Source organism: Carcharhinus amblyrhynchos, chromosome 7 (genome assembly GCF_965287045.1).
Source record: "Carcharhinus amblyrhynchos chromosome 7, sCarAmb.v2.hapA, whole genome shotgun sequence".
NCBI lineage: Eukaryota > Metazoa > Chordata > Chondrichthyes > Carcharhiniformes > Carcharhinidae > Carcharhinus > Carcharhinus amblyrhynchos.
Window position 1 is genome coordinate 124812066 of NC_137330.1, and position 15921 is coordinate 124827986.

General features: G+C 45.2%; 1 protein-coding gene across 1 annotated transcript in view; it reads left to right on the plus strand.

Annotated features, from left to right (window-relative positions):
- The window catches only part of abcc10 (ATP-binding cassette, sub-family C (CFTR/MRP), member 10), a 185868-nt gene that overhangs the window by 110509 nt on the left and 59438 nt on the right, over window positions 1-15921 (plus strand). Inside the window, exon 9 of the mRNA XM_080193456.1 lies at window positions 6788-6959. Within this exon, the coding sequence (XP_080049582.1) occupies window positions 6788-6959 (172 nt within the window). The remainder of the gene's footprint in view (window positions 1-6787; window positions 6960-15921) is intronic.

Consider the following 15921-nt stretch of genomic DNA (forward strand, 5'->3'; position numbering starts at 1 on the left):
CTCTCCAAATAACTATAAATCCTATCCCGAATAATTTTTTCTAAAACCTTGCCCACAACAGAAGTGAGACTCACCGGTCTATAATTCCCGGGGAAGTCTCTGTTCCCCTTCTTAAACAATGGGACAACATTCGCTAACCTCCAACTTCCGGTACTATACCAGAGGCCAACGACGACCTGAAGGTCAGAGCCAGAGGCTCTGCAATCACTTCTCTTGCCTCCCAGAGAATCCTGGGGTAAATCCCATCCGGACCAGGGAACTTATCTATTTTCAGACCCTCCAGAATATCTAGCACATCCTCCTTATCAACTGCAACACTGTCAATTCTACTCCCCTGCAATCCAGTGTCCTCCTCAGCTATATCCATGTCCCCTTGTGTGAACACCGAAGAGAAATATTGGTTCAATGCCTCTCCAATCTCCTCCGGTTCCACACATAACTTCCCTCTGCTGTCTATAACTGGCCCTAATCTTGCCCTAACCAACCTTCTGTTCTTAATATACCTATAGAACGCCTTAGGATTCTCCTTAATCCTATCAGCCAAAGTCTTCTCATGTCCTCTTTTAGCCCTTCTTAGCTCACTCTTCAACTCCCTCCTAGCCAATCTAAAGTTTTCTAGTGCACTACCCGAGCCCTCACGTCTCATCCGATCATAAGCCTCCTTTTTCCTCTTAACCAACGAAAAAACTTTTTTGGTGCACCACGGTTCCCTAGCCCTACCAAATCTTCCTTGCCTGACAGGGACATACCTATCACGGACTCGCAGTAGCTGCTCCTTGAAAAAACTCCACATTTCAGATGTTCCCAGTCCCTGTAATCTCCTAGTCCAACCTATGCTTCCTAATTCTCTCCTAATAGCCTCATAATTACCCTTCCCCCAGCTAAAACTACTGGCCCGAGGTTCATGCCTATCCCTTTCCATCACTAAGGTGAACGTAACCGAATTGTGGTCACTATCACCAAAATGCACACCAACTTCCAAGTCTAGCACCTGGTCTGGCTCATTTCCCAGCACCAAATCCAATATAGCCTCACCTCTAGTTGGCCTATCTACATACTGAGTCAAAAAACCTTCCTGCACGCTTTGTACAAAAACTGACCCCTCTAACGAGCTAGAGCTATAACAATTCCAATCAATATTAGTAAAGTTAAAATCCCCCATAACAATTACCCTATTACTTTCACTCCTAACCAGGATCGTCTCCGCAATCCTTTCCTCAACCTCTCTTGAACTTTTAGGAGGTCTATAAAAGACTCCCAACAGGGTGACCTCTCCTCTCCTATTTCTAATCTCAGCCCATACTACCTCAACAGACAAGTCCTCATCAAACTTCCTCTCTGACACTGTGATACAATCCCTGACCAATAAAGCTACCCCTCCCCCCCTCCTACCTCCTTCTCTACTCCGACTAAAACATTTGAACCCCGGGACCTGCAGCAACCACTGCTCTATCCATGTCTCTGAAATGGCCACAACATCAAAGTCCCAGGTACTGATCCACGCTGCAAGTTCATCCACTTTATTGCGAATACTCCTCGCATTAAAGTATATGCATTTCAAACCCTGCTCCACCCCACCCCTGCGATGCTGTGCATTGCAGTCCCCATCTATGCCCCCCTCACTTTCAACCCCTCTACTCAGGATCCCACCCCCCCTCCGAATCAGTTTAAACCTCCCTGCATAGCCTTAGCAAATTTACCCCCCAGGATATTGGTCCCCCTCTGATTCAGGTGCAGACCATCCCTCATATAGAGGTCCCACCTTCCCCAGAATGAGCCCCAATTGCTCAAGTACCTGAACCCCTCCCTCCTGCACCAACCCCTCAGCCACGAGTTCAAACTTTCCCTCTCCCTATTCCTCTCTAAACTATCCCGTGGCACAGGCAAGAGTCCGGAGATAACCACTCTTTCTGACTTGGCCTTCAGTTTCCACCCCAACTCCATAAATCTCTGCTTAATATCCCCTTCCCTTAACCTCCCTATGTCATGTGTCCCCACATGAACTATAACTTGGGGTTGATCTCCCTCTCCCTTAAGAGTCCTGAATATCCTTTCCGATACATCCCGGACCCCAGCCCCTGGTAGGCAACACACCAGCCCTGAGTCCCTACCTTTACTTCCAACTCTCTTATCTGTCCCTTTAACTGTGGAGTCCCCAATCACGAGGCCCAATCTTTTACAGCCCCTAACCACCTGAGCTTTCACACTAGGCTCTCCCCCAGCAGCCTGCTCCCTTTGGCTATCCCCAGTTGATTCCTCCTCAACTGTAGCCTCCAGGACCGAAAACCTATTTTGGAGGGGAACAGCCCCAGGGGATTGTCCCCCCACTTGCTTCTTTCCCCTCCTCTTGGCAGTGACCCAAGACTGATTTCTAGGAGTGACTATCTCCTTATAACTCCTGTCAATGTCCACCTCTGCCTCCCGAATTATGCGGAGTTCCTCTAATTCCACCTCCAGCTCCTTTACACGCTCCTCCAGAAGCTGCAATCTAACACACTTCCTACAAGTAAAATCCCCTGAAACACTACTAGATTCCCTCACCACATACATCCCACAGGAGATGCATCACACTGCCTGAACTGCCATCCCTGAAGCAATTACCAGCAGAAAAATAAAAAATATAATAAAAAAAACTTCCCCCACACTTATAATTAGGTTAGAGGAGGTGGGAGGGTGGGATTCTCTACCAGTGTAGAGGATCGGGTATCCTCTCTACACTAATTTATAGGGTTAGGGGCCTGAGAAAAAAAAACTACAAATACCAGCAAGCGTCCTAGTGACGACTTCCTGTTTCTAACTAATTTAAAAAAAACCGCCGAAACTCGCAACTTTGAAACTATAAATAAAACGTTAAACAATTAAAACAGAAAAATGTACCTGTTTGCTGCCTCCTCTCACGCCCAAAAATCGCTGCCTCTCGATACTGCTCCTCAGGAACAATAACTACTTTACTGAAAATATAACTCCTTTATTCAAAAAGGCAGGTTGACAGAAAGCAGGAAACTACTGGCCACTTGGCTTAGCATCTATCATAGGGAAAATATTATAGACTCTTATTAAAGGACACTGTGATAAATTCAAAACAATCAGAGTTTTGTGAGAGGAAATCATGCTTAACCAGTTTATTGGAGTTTTTGAAGAAGTAATTAATGAAGTTAATTTTTTATTAGTGTCACAGGTAGGCTTACATTAACACTGCAATGAAGTTACTGTGAAACCCCCCGGTAATTGTTTGTACTGAGATTTACAGAAGGTGTTTGATAAGGTAATACACCAAAAGTCATTGTGAAAAATATTGGCATGGATGTAAGATTGGCTAGCTTAGAAGGTAAGAAGTCTCACAACACCAGGTTAAAGTCCAACAGGTTTACTTGGTAGCAAAAGCCACTAGCTTTTGGAGCGCTTGCTGCCCAGCAAACACTCCGAAAGCTCATGGCTTTTGCGACCAAATAAATTTATTGGACTTTAACCTGATGTTGTGAGACCTCTTACTGTGTTTACCCCAGTCCAACACCAGCATCTCCACATCATAGCTTAGAAAGAACAGAGAGTTGGTATAAATGAATCATTTTATGATCAGCAGAATATAACAAGTGGTGTGCTACAAGGGGCAGTGCTGGCACGTGTACTTTTACAATTTATTGTACAGGAATTTCACAGTAACTTCATTGTAGTGTTAATGTAAGCCTTAATTGTGACTAATAAATAAACTTAATTTTACTTTAAATTACTTGGATGAAGGGACATTTAGTCAGGTTGCTAAACTTGCTGATGACATATAGGTGGGTAGGAAAGTAAATTGTAAAAAGGACATGTAGAATTTGCAAATGGATATAGAGAAGTGATTGGGCAAAGATTTGATAAATGGAGTATAATGTATGCAAATGCAATAGAATAAAAAAGCATGTTACTTTAAAGGTGAGAAACTGCAGAGCTCTGAGATGCAGACGGATCTGGGTGTTCTGGTGTATGAATCACAAAAGGTTAGTATCCAGATACAGCAAGTTAATAGAATGTTATTGTTTATTGCAAAGAAAATGGAATAGACAAGTTATGCTTCAGTTGCATGGGACACTTTAGTGAGACCACATCTAGAGCACCATATACATTATTTGCCTCCTTATTTAAGGTCAGGTTGTAAATGCATTGGAAACATAGAATCCCCACAATGCAGAAGGAAGCCATTTGGCCCATCGAGTCTGCTCTGACCAAAATCCACCCAGGCCCTATTCCCGTGAATCCACATATTTACCCTGCTAATCCCCTGACACTAGGGTCAATTTACCTAACCTGCATACCTTTGGACTGTAGGAGGAAACCCACGCAGACATGAGGAGAACATGCAGACTCCACACAGTCACCTGATGCCATAATTGAACCCAGGTCCATGGTACTGTAAGGCAGCAGTGCTAACCACTGGACCACACAGTGGTTGTCACTCCTGAATGGTCCTAAGCTTCTTGCATGTTTTTGGGGTGCATTTATCCAGGAGATGGAGAGTATTCCATTGCACTCCTGCCTTGTAGATGGTGGATAGGCTTAGGGAAGTCAGAAGCTGAGTTACTCGCCACAGGATTCAAAGGCTCTGACTTGGTCTGGTAGCCACAGTATTTATATGTGTAGCCCAGTTCAGTTTCTGGTAACCCCCTAAGACGTTGATAGAATGGTAATACCACTGAATGTTACGGGGTGACGATTAGATTAATGTCCAGGTCTTGCTCCAATTCGATAGGGTTGCTTCAGTATTTGAGGAGTTGCAAAGGGTGCTGTACATTGTACAATCTTCAACAAACATCCCCACTTCTGCCCTTAAGATAGAAGGAAAGTCACTGTTGAAGCAGCTGAAGATGGTTGGGCCTAGGCTACTACACTGAGGAACTCCTGCAGTGATATCCTGAAAGGGAGATGATTGACCTTGAACTACCACAACCATCTTCCTTTGTGCCAGGTATGAAAGCATTCTCTTCAATATCCATTGACTCCAGTTTTGCTCCTTGATGTCATACTCAGTCAAATGCTGCTTTTAATATCCAGGGCAGCCACTCTCACCTTACCTACGGAGTTCCGCTCTTTTGTCCATATTTGAACTGAGGCTGTAATGAGGTTAGAGGCTGAGTGATTCTGGCAGAATCCAAACTTAGCAGGTTACAGCTATGCAAATGGCTCTGACAAAGGGTCATCCAGAAACATTGGCTCTATTCTCTCTCCAGAGATTTAGCAGGACTGTTGGTTTGGGATCATTTAGCTCTGTCTATTGCTGATTATGCTGTTTGGCATGCGAATAGTCTTGTATTATAGCTTCAGCAGGTTGACACCTCATTTTTAGGTCTGCTTGTTGTTGCTCCTGCACTTGCTATTGAACCAGGCTTGATCCCTGGCTCGATGGGAATGGTAGGCTGGAGGGGAACTGATTGGGATTGACTACAATTCTGCTGCTGATGATCCACAGTGCCTCATGGATGCCCAGTCCTGAGTTGCTAGATTGATTTGAAGTTTTCCCATTTAGCACAGTGATAGTGCCACCCAACACGATGAAGGATATCCTCAATGTGAAGATAGCACTTTGTCTCATCTGGACTGTGCGGTGATCATTCCCAACAATACTGCCAAGAACAGGCAGCTTGGTGAGGACGAAATATGTTTTTCTCTCTTGTTAGTTCCCTCACTGCCTGCTAACACCCGGTCGAGCATTTATTATCATTTTGGATCAGCTCGGTCTGTGGTAGTACTCCGAGCCATTCTTGGTGATGGACATTGAAACCACCACCCCCCCCACCCGCCCAATTCTCTGCCCTTCTCACCCTCAGTGCTGCCTCCAACATGGAAGAGTACTGAAGCACTGATCAGCAGAACGGAAATGATACGTGGTAATCAGCCAGATGTTTCCTTGCCCATACTTGATCTGGAGCCATAATACTACATGGGGGTCCAGAGTTGATGATGAGGACTCCCACGGCAACTCCCTCCTTACTGTATACCATTGTGCTAGGTCTGTGCTGCTGGTGGGATGGGATATACCCAGTGTCTGGGGCATTATCTGTAAGGTGTGACTATCTCAGGCTGTTGCTTGACTGGTCTGACTGACAGCTCTTCCAAAATTTGGCACAAGCCCCCAGATGTTAGTAAGGACGATCTTGCAGGACAGATTTTGCCATGTCATTTCTGGTGCCTTCATCAATGCTGGGTAGTGTGTCCAGTTTCATTCCTGTTTATTCAACGTTTAACAGTTTTGACATTAACTGAATGGTTTGTAAGATGATTTCAGAGGGCATTTTAAAGTCAACCACATTGCTATGGTTCTGGGGTCACACCTAGGCCAGCCCAGGTAACAGCAGATAAAAGCAAATTACTGCAGATGCTGGAATCTGAAAGAAAAACAGAAGATGCTGAAAAATCTCAGCAGGTCTGACAGCACCTGTGGAGAGAGAGTTTGGATGAAAACTGCAGATTTCTTCCCCTAAAGGACATTAGTGAACCAGGTGGGTTTTTACAACAATCGACAATGGTTTTCTGCTTATTGTTATTTGACTTTAAATTCCCCATTTTTATTTGAATTCAATTTCCACCATCTGCTGCAGTGGACTTGATCCCAGGACCGCTGACCATTACCCTGGGACTCCTTCTTAAGAGGCCACTACACCCCCACTTCCCCCTCAATCCAGGGTAATTAATTCAAGGCATGTGTACAACACCAGGGTGTTTCTGAGAGAGCTGGTAAGGCTCTAAGACAATGCCATATTTACTGTGAGATCACCTTACTGTCTAATCACTCTGTTTATGTTGACAGATCTCACTCCAGTGGAAATATTTCGCCACAAGTCAAGTATTACCTGACTGTCTTTGGCTGCATTGCTGTAGCAAATACCGTATTCACCGCAGCCCGAGCATTTCTCTTTGCCTATGGAGCAATTTGTGCCGCGGTGATTATTCACAACAGGCTTTTACTTCAGGTGTTCAAGGTCAGTGGCTCACCCTGTATCCTAGCATTCAAATACTTCTTCATCTTTCACTTTCCACTTCATTATACATGGGTGGGAGCAGCAAATCTCCCATAGCTGGTTCTTTCAGAATAAAGCAAACAGCCCAATATTCTTCTACATTCTCAGCATGTGAGCTGCCTGGAGCAGTCAGGGTGACACTGTAAACCAGAGTTGAATTTTTAATATACCTTTTGCAAGAAAAATGACACAAATACATTTCTTAAAGGCACGGTATCATCAAGTACAAACCATGGCAGTCAGATCTGCTTCTGCCTCGTGGCAAATTGAGCTACCTCCGAGGTTGTGACATCGGGTCTGCATCATTCTAACCTCCATCCTTTTCAGCTCAATCATTTTTCTGACAGGCAAAAACCTTTCTATTCAGTGTTCCTCTTTCCTGAAACCCAGGACAGACTGACTCCATGAGGTCAGTTAAATTGTATAACTATTAATTTGCCATCTGTCCCTTCTGCTTATATTTTACTGGGGCAATAACCCGAATTTCTGTCTCCCCTTTCAGCCCCCATCCCTACCCATCACAACATCATGGGCTTTCGACCGTCTGGTTTTCACACAATCCCATGTACCCACTCCTATTTTTGTCTCTTGAGACAGGGCCTGGTAAACATCTGGAGCTAACATAAATAAGAACAATTTGTTCTTTTTATTTTTGTCTCAGGCGACGGTGCAGAGGGACCTCGGGGTCCTTGTGCATGAGTCGCAAAAACCCAGCCTGCAGGTGCAGCAGGTGGTCTGGAAGGCGAATGGGATGCTGGCCTTCATAGCGAGGGGGATTGAATATAAAAGTAGGGAGGTCTTGCTGCAGCTGTATAGGGCATTGGTGAGGCCGCAGCTGGAGTACTGTGTGCAGTTTTGGGCGCCGCACCTGCGCAAGGATATTTTGGCCTTGGAGGGAGTGCAGAGGAGGTTTACTAGGCTGATACCGGAGTTGAAGGGGTTGAGCTATGAGGAGAGGCTGAATAAACTGGGCTTGTACTCGTTAGAGTTTAGAAGAATGAGAGGAGATCTCATTGAGACGTATAAGATGATGAATGGGATGGATAGGATAGAGGTGGAAAGATCTTCCCGCTCAAAAAAGACAGTAGGACTAGGGGGCACAGCCTCAAGATAGAAGGGGGGCGGTTTAGAACGGAGTTGAGGAGGAACTTCTTCACTCAAAGGGTGGTGAATCTCTGGAATTCTCTGCCCGTTGAAGTGGTGGAGGCTACCTCGCTAAATATTTTTAAGACGTGGGTTGATGGGTTTTTGATAAGAGAGGGGATTAAGGGTTATGGGGAGAGGGCGGGAATGTGGAACTGAGCCACGACAGATCAGCCATGATCTTATTGAATGGCGGGGCAGGCTCGAAGGGCTGGATGGCCTACTCCTGCTCCTATTTCCTATTTCTTATTCCTATTTCATCTATGTAATCCTGCAAACTATCAATTTCCAGGTAGGTTCTTTCCTTCATGTTACTTGCCATGATCTAATTCCTCTGAGGTGAACAGGACAGAGGCTCTTATTGCCCCTTATGGTGCACTTTCTGCTGGTTGGTCTCTTCTTTGCCCAACAAGTGCCTTTTGTACTGGTCCTCTGTCAGGTGACCAGTCACTTGTCCATCACAATCCTCTTCTTTCTCATCAGGACTTCCACTGGTTTTGATGCTTTCACTGCAGACCATCTCACATTGTTTACCTTGTACTGCTTACAAGCCACGATGCGGAGATGTTGGCATTGGACTGAGGTGGGCACAGTAAGAAGTTTCACAACACCAAATTAAAGCCCACCAGGTTTATTTGGTAGCATGAGCTTTCGGAGCACTGCCCCTTCATCAGCTGAGACTCCTTACTGTGCCTGCAAGCAGCATGATCTGCTGATTTGTGTCTCCTCTCTGCTGGACTCTGAATGCCACCTTTACATCCCTTTCCCCAATCTCATCTCTGATATTCCCTGACTGAGAGCCTCCTTTGACTTTTCCAAAGCTCTCTGCCTTTCAGCTGACTCCACATTCTAGCTTTTCATATGTTCCATCTTTCCTGCCCATTGGTTAACTCCTGAGAACTGTTTTTCCCAGTCCTTGTTTCTCCCTTCCCTCTCACCTTGGAGCTGACCCAAAATACATTCTGCATCTGCACAATGCCCTTTTCTTTGAAAAGATTCATTAATTCATCTTCTTGATGTGTCACTTTAACTCATTTATCAACTCATTTCTTGTTATGTTCCTCCAACTCTTGCACTTACACTTATTTTTATTCTCATCATCTGGCCCTCTGACCTCATGCAATTCCCCTGTTGGGCCAGACTGATTTTCATAGCCTTGTTTTACTTATGGATCCATCCCTCCAGAGTACCGCTCAAAGACTGGATCATCCAACTGCTCAATCAGTCAAATCCATCCCTCTTTCAGGAATAACTTGGCTTGGAGATATTTCTCTATTGCCTTGTCCATGTTCAGTCTTTGGGCTCCTGGTAACTGCCAATATCAGGAAGGAGTTATCAGAGCTCCTTTCAGAATCTCACTAATGTTCGAAGCTTTACTCTGGACATAGTAGGAATGACATGTACGGCATTCAAATAACAATCTTATTGAATATTGAATAATGATAATAATAATTAGAATTGATAATATTTTTATTTTGAAAAGGTAAAGAGAAAGGAAGATAACTTTATTAAAAGTCCTCCAATTTACTAAGCTTTCCTGTGGCTAGATTCACCTGAACCCTTTCCCTTATGATCGTTTGACAGCTTTGTTCCAAAATCTCCCTGGTGTTGGTCAGGGCCATTTCCACTGCTAGCCGAGCTATTCAGTCTGGGTTTTTGTCAATTTGTAACGTACTGTCTCACCATGGACTGGATAAATAGTCAGTGAGGGTCCTGCCTGCAAGATGGAAGTCCTCCACTACAAAGGAGTAGGTGATCTGTAACAGAAAGTGTGGTTATTGTCAAACGCAGATTCTTCATAAAGAAAGCACCACTGTGAAATGGAGGTTTGGAGTGCCTTGAAAGCCCTTTCAGGAGGGTTAATCAGAATCATTACGCTATGATTCCGTACAACACCTGGAATCCTATTTCCCCACTCTCAGGAATTCAGATTTATATCCACATTGATATGTTCCTGTGGTATACTCACCTGATATTTTATTGTGCTGCCCATACCTCCTGTCACACACTGTGTAATTATTAACTCCTGTTATTCTTCCTGTAAATTGCCATGATCTAATTTCTCCACTGCCTGATATGTGCAGTACCAAGCCTCAAAACCTTCAATACCTGATGTAAAATGATCGATCAAGTCCTGAGCCAACATGTTACATACCTTCCCCCTAGACTCTGACTCTTTCACATTAATGCCCTTTATCCCCTCTAGACTGCCTTTCCCCTCATCTGATATATTTACAATTTTATTGATTCACAGCCTGCCTCCAGTCTCTTGTTGCCTGCAGGCATAAACTGTGTAATTTATGTTTTTCAGCCATTAAGGTCAGGATGATGTTGGTGAAATTGTGGGTCACCTCCAGTATAACCATTGTCACCATCATGTATTATCACTTTGGATTTCCCACTTCTAATTATCCTGTCTGGAGACTGTGACATGCTAGCTGGGTGCCTCATGGGTTAGTGATACCTGAAAGTTGCCAAACTAAAACACAGGGGCAGGATTTTCCAGCTGCACTCGCCCCAGAAGCGGAAAATCCTACTCAAAGTTAATGGATCTCTCCAGGGCCTGCCCCTGTGGTGGAAAATCCTGGCCATTCCCAGCAGATGGATCTTCCGGTCCCGCCAATGGTGGATCTTCCCCATGAATTTCTCGACAGCAGGGAGTGAATGGAACATGGAACGTTACAGCACAGTACAGGCCCCTCGGCCCTCGATGTTGTGCCAAGCTATGTCCAAACCCAAGATCAATCCCATTCCCTATCATTCTGGAGTGCTCCATGTGCCTATCCAATAATCACATGAAAGTTCCTAAAGTGTCCGACTCCACTATCACAGCAGGCAGTCCACTGTCTGAGTGAAGAATCTACCTTGGACATCCCTCCTATATCTCCCACCATGAACCTTATAGTTATGCAAAGTTATGCAAAGTTTTAGAAAAAATTATTAGGGATAGGATTTATAGTTATTTGGAGAGTAATGAATTGATTAGAGATAGTCAGCATGGCTTTGTAGCAGGTAGGTTGTGCCTTACTAACCTTATTGAGTTTTTTGAGAAAGTGACCAAAGAGGTGGATAGGGGTAAGGCAGTTGACGTGGTATATATGGATTTTAGTAAGGCGTTTGATAAGGTTCACCATGGTAGGCTTCTGCAGAAAATGCAGATGTATGGGATTGGGGGTGATCTAGGGAATTGAATCAGGAATTGGCTAGCAGATAGGAGACAGAGGGTGGTGGTTGATGGTAAATATTCGTCATGGAGTTCGGTTACGAGTGGTGTGCCTCAGGGATCTGTTTTGGGGCCACTGCTGTTTGTAATTTTTATTAATGATCTGGATGAGGGTATAGTTGGGTGGATTAGTAAATTTGCTGATGACACCAAAGTCGGAGGTGTGGTAGATAGTGAAGAGGGGTGTCATAGTTTACAGGGAGACTTGGACAAGTTGCAGAGCTGGGCCGAGAGGTGGCGGATGGAGTTTAATGCGGAAAAGTGTGAGGTAATTCACTTTGGCAGGAATAACAGATGTGTAGAGTATACGGCTAATGGTAGGACTCTGAATAGTGTTGATGAACAGAGGGATCTAGGTGTATGTGTACATAGATCCCTGAAAGTTGGGAATCAAGTAGATAGGGTTGTTAGGAAGGCATACGGTGTCATGGCGTTTATTGGTAGGGGGATTGAATTTAGAAGCCGCAACATCATGTTGCAACTGTACAAAACTCTGGTGCGTCCGCACTTGGAGTATTGTGTGCAGTTCTGGTCCCCACATTACAGGAAGGATGTGGAGGCATTGGAGAGGGTGCAGAGGAGGTTTACCAGGATGTTGCCTGGTATGGAGGGGAGGTCCTATGAGGAGAGACTGAGGGATTTGGGGTTGTTTTCGTTGGAAAGAAGGCGGCTAAGAGGGGACCTTATTGAAACATATAAGATGATTAGAGGTTTAGATAGGGTGGATAGTGATAGCCTTTTTCCTCGGATGGAGAAAGCTAGCACGAGGGGGCATGGCTTTAAATTAAGGGGGGGTAGTTATAGGACGGATGTCAGGGGTAGGTTCTTTACCCAGAGGGTGGTGACGGATTGGAATGCCCTGCCTGCTGCAGTTGTAAATGTGCCTAGTTTGGGGGTGTTTAAGAGATCCGTGGATAGGTTTATGGATGGAAAGGGTTTGGTTTAGGTTAGTGGGTCATTGTTTTGTAACTGGTCGGCGCAACATCGTGGGCCAAAGGGCCTGTTCTGCGCTGTAATGTTCTATGTTCTATGCCCCCCAGTAACAGCTACATCCACCCGAGGAGATGGTCTCTGAATGTCCACTCTATCTATCCCCCTCATCATCTTATAAACCTCTATTAAGTCGCCTTTCATCCTCCTCCACTCTAAAGAGAAAAGCCCCACCTCCCTCAACCTTTCAATAAGATCATGGCTGATCTGTCGTGGCTCAGTTCCACATTCCCACCCCGACAGATCAGCCATGATCTTATTGAATGGCGGGGCAGGCTCGAAGGGCTAGATGGCCTACTCCTGCTCCTATTTCTTATGTTCTTATGTTCTTTCCTCATAAGACCTACCCTCCAAACCAGGCAGCATCCTGGTAAATCTCCCCAGCACTCTCTCCAATGCTTCCACACCGTTCTTATAGTGAGGTGACCAGAACTGAACACAATATTCCAAACGTGGTCTCACCGATCTCCGGTATAGTTGCAGCATAACCCCACAGCTCTTGAACGCAAACCCCCTGTTAATAAACGTGAACACACTATAAGCCTTTTTCACGGCTCTATCCACTTGAATGGCAACCTTCAGAGATCTGTGGATGTGAACCCCAAGGTCTCTCTGTTCCTCCACATTCCTTAGAACCCTGCCGTTGACTCTGTAATCCGCATTCAAGTTTGTCCTATCAAAATGAAACACCTCACACTTATCAGGGTCAAACTCCATCTGCCACTTTTCGGCCCAGCTCTACATCCTATCAATGTTTCTTTGCAGCCTGCAAGAGCCCTCCACCTTATCCATTATTCCACCAACCTTGGTGTCATCAGCAACTAACCCACCCTTCAGCCCCCTCTTCCCAGTCATTGATAAAAATCATAAACAGCAGAGGACCCAGCACTGATCCCTGTGGTACACCGCTGGTAACTGGCCTCCAGTCTGAAAATTGTCCTTCCACCACCAACCTCTGTCTTCTATGAGACAGTAAAAAGTCTGACAACACCAGGTTTAAGTCCAACCGATTTATTTGATAGTAAACTCACTAGCTTTCGAGGTTTCCCTCTTCTTCAGGTGAAAGCTTGTGAGTTTACTGTCAAATAAATCGGTTGGACTTAAACCTGGTGTTGTCAGACTTTTTACTGTGTTTACCCCAGTCCAACGCTGGCATATCCACATCATGACTTCTATGAGACATGATGTGGGTATGCCGGCGTTGGACTGGCGTATGAGACAGCCAGTTACTTATCCAATTGGTCAAATTTCCTTCTCTCCCACACCTCTTTACATTCTTCATGAGCCTACCATGGGGAACCTTATCAAATGCCTTATTAAAATCCATGTATACGACACCAACTGCTTTACCTTCATCTACACACTTAGTTACCTCCTCAAAGAATTCAGTCAAGTTTGTGAGGGAAGACTTACCCGTCACGAATCCGTGTTGACTTTCCTGGATTAAGCTGCATCTTTCCAAATGGTCATAAATCCTATCCCTCAGGACCTTTTCCATTAACTTACCAACCAAAGTAAGACTAACTGGCTTATAATTACCAGGGCCATTCCTATTTCCTTTCTTGAAGAGAGGAACAACTTTCACCACTCTCCAGTCCTCTGGCACAATCACTGTGGACAGTGAGGACCCAAAAATCAAAGCTAAAGGCTCCGCAATCTCATCCCCTGCCTCCCGAAGCATCCTAGGATATATCCCATCTGGCCCAGGGGACTTATCAATCCTCAGGTTTTTCAAAATTGCGAATACATCTTCTCTCAGAACATCTACCTCCTCCATCCTATCAGCCTGTATCACACACATCCTCAAAAACATAGCCCCTCTCCTTAGTGAACACTGAAGAAACGTATTCATTCAATGCCTCACCCATCTCTTCCGACTCCATGCACAAGTTCCCACTACTATCCTTGACTGGCCCTAACCTCACCCTGGTCATTCTTTTATTTCTCACATAAGAGGTTTTCCTTGATCCGACCTGCCAAGGACTTCTTATGCCCCCCCTAGAACATAAGAACATAGGAAATAGGAGCAGGAGTAGGCCATCTAGCCCCTCGAGCCTGCCCCGCCATTCAATAAGATCATGGCTGATCTGAAGTGGATCAGTTCCACTTTCCCGCCCTCTCCCCATAACCCTTAATTCCCTTGTCTATCAGAAACCTATCTACCCATGACTTAAATATATTTAGCGACGCAGCCTCCACCACTTCAACGGGCAGAGAATTCCAGAGATTCACCACCCTTTGAGTGAAGAAGTTCCTCCTCAACTCCGATCTAAACTGCCCCCTCCTTATTTTGAGGCTGTGCCCCCTAGTCCTGCTATCCTTTCCAAGCGAGAAGAATCTCTCTACCTCTACCCTATCCATCCTTTTCATTATCTTATGTCTCTATAAGATCCTCCCTCATTCTTCTAAACTCCAACGAGTACAGACCTAGTCTAGTTAGTTTCTCTTCATAGTCCAACCCCCTCATCTCCGGAATCAGCCTAGTGAACCCCCTCTGCACACCCTCCAAGGCCAATATATACTTCCACAAGTATGGCGACCAAAACTGCACACAGTACTCCAGCTGCGGCCTCACCAGTGCCCTGTACAGTTGCAGCAAGACCTCCCTGCTTTTATATTCAATCCCCCTCGCTATAAAGGCCAGCATTCCATTCACCTTCTTGATCACCTGCTGCACCTGCAGACAGGGTTTTTGCAATTCGTGCACAAGGACCCCCAGGTCCCTCTGCACCGTAGCATGCTGCAGCTTTTCGCCCTTTAAATAGTAATCCCTCCTACTATTATTTCTGCCAAAGTGGATAACCTCACACTTGCTAACATTGTACTCCAGCTGACATGTCCTCGCCCACTCGCCCAGCCTATCCAGATCCCTCTGCAGACTTTCCACACCCTCCACGCAATTTGCTTTTCCATTCATCTTCGTGTCATCAGCAAATTTCGACACCCTACACTCAGCCCCCTCCTCCAGATCATCTATATAAATGGTATATATTGAGGCCCCAGCACTGATCCCTGCGGCACTCCACTAGTCAATCAGAATAGCACCCATTGATACCAACTCTCTGCCTCCTATTAGACAGCCAATCCTCTATCCACACTAACACCTTACCCCCAACTCCGTGCACTCTAACCTTGTGTAGCAACCTTTTATGAGGCACCTTATCAAACACCTTTTGGAAATCTAAAAACACTCCATCCACTGGTTCCCCTCTGTCTACCGCACTAGTCACATCCTCATAGAAATCCAATGAATTCGTCAAACACGACTTCCCCTTAAAGAATCCGTGCTGCGTCTGCTCGATCAAACCATTCTTTTCTAGGTGCCTCGCTATTTCTTCTTTGATGACGGATTGTAGCATTTTTCCAACTACAGATGTTAAACTAACTGGCCTATAATTCCCTGCCTTTGGCCTGCTACGTAGATGTAACATTAGCCATTTTCCAATCTTCCGGCACTTCCCCGGAATCCAGCAAATTTTGGTAAATAATTACTAAGGCATCCACTATCACCTCTGCCATTTCTTTCACAACCCTGGGATGCATTGTCCACCTTCAGTCCCATTAGTC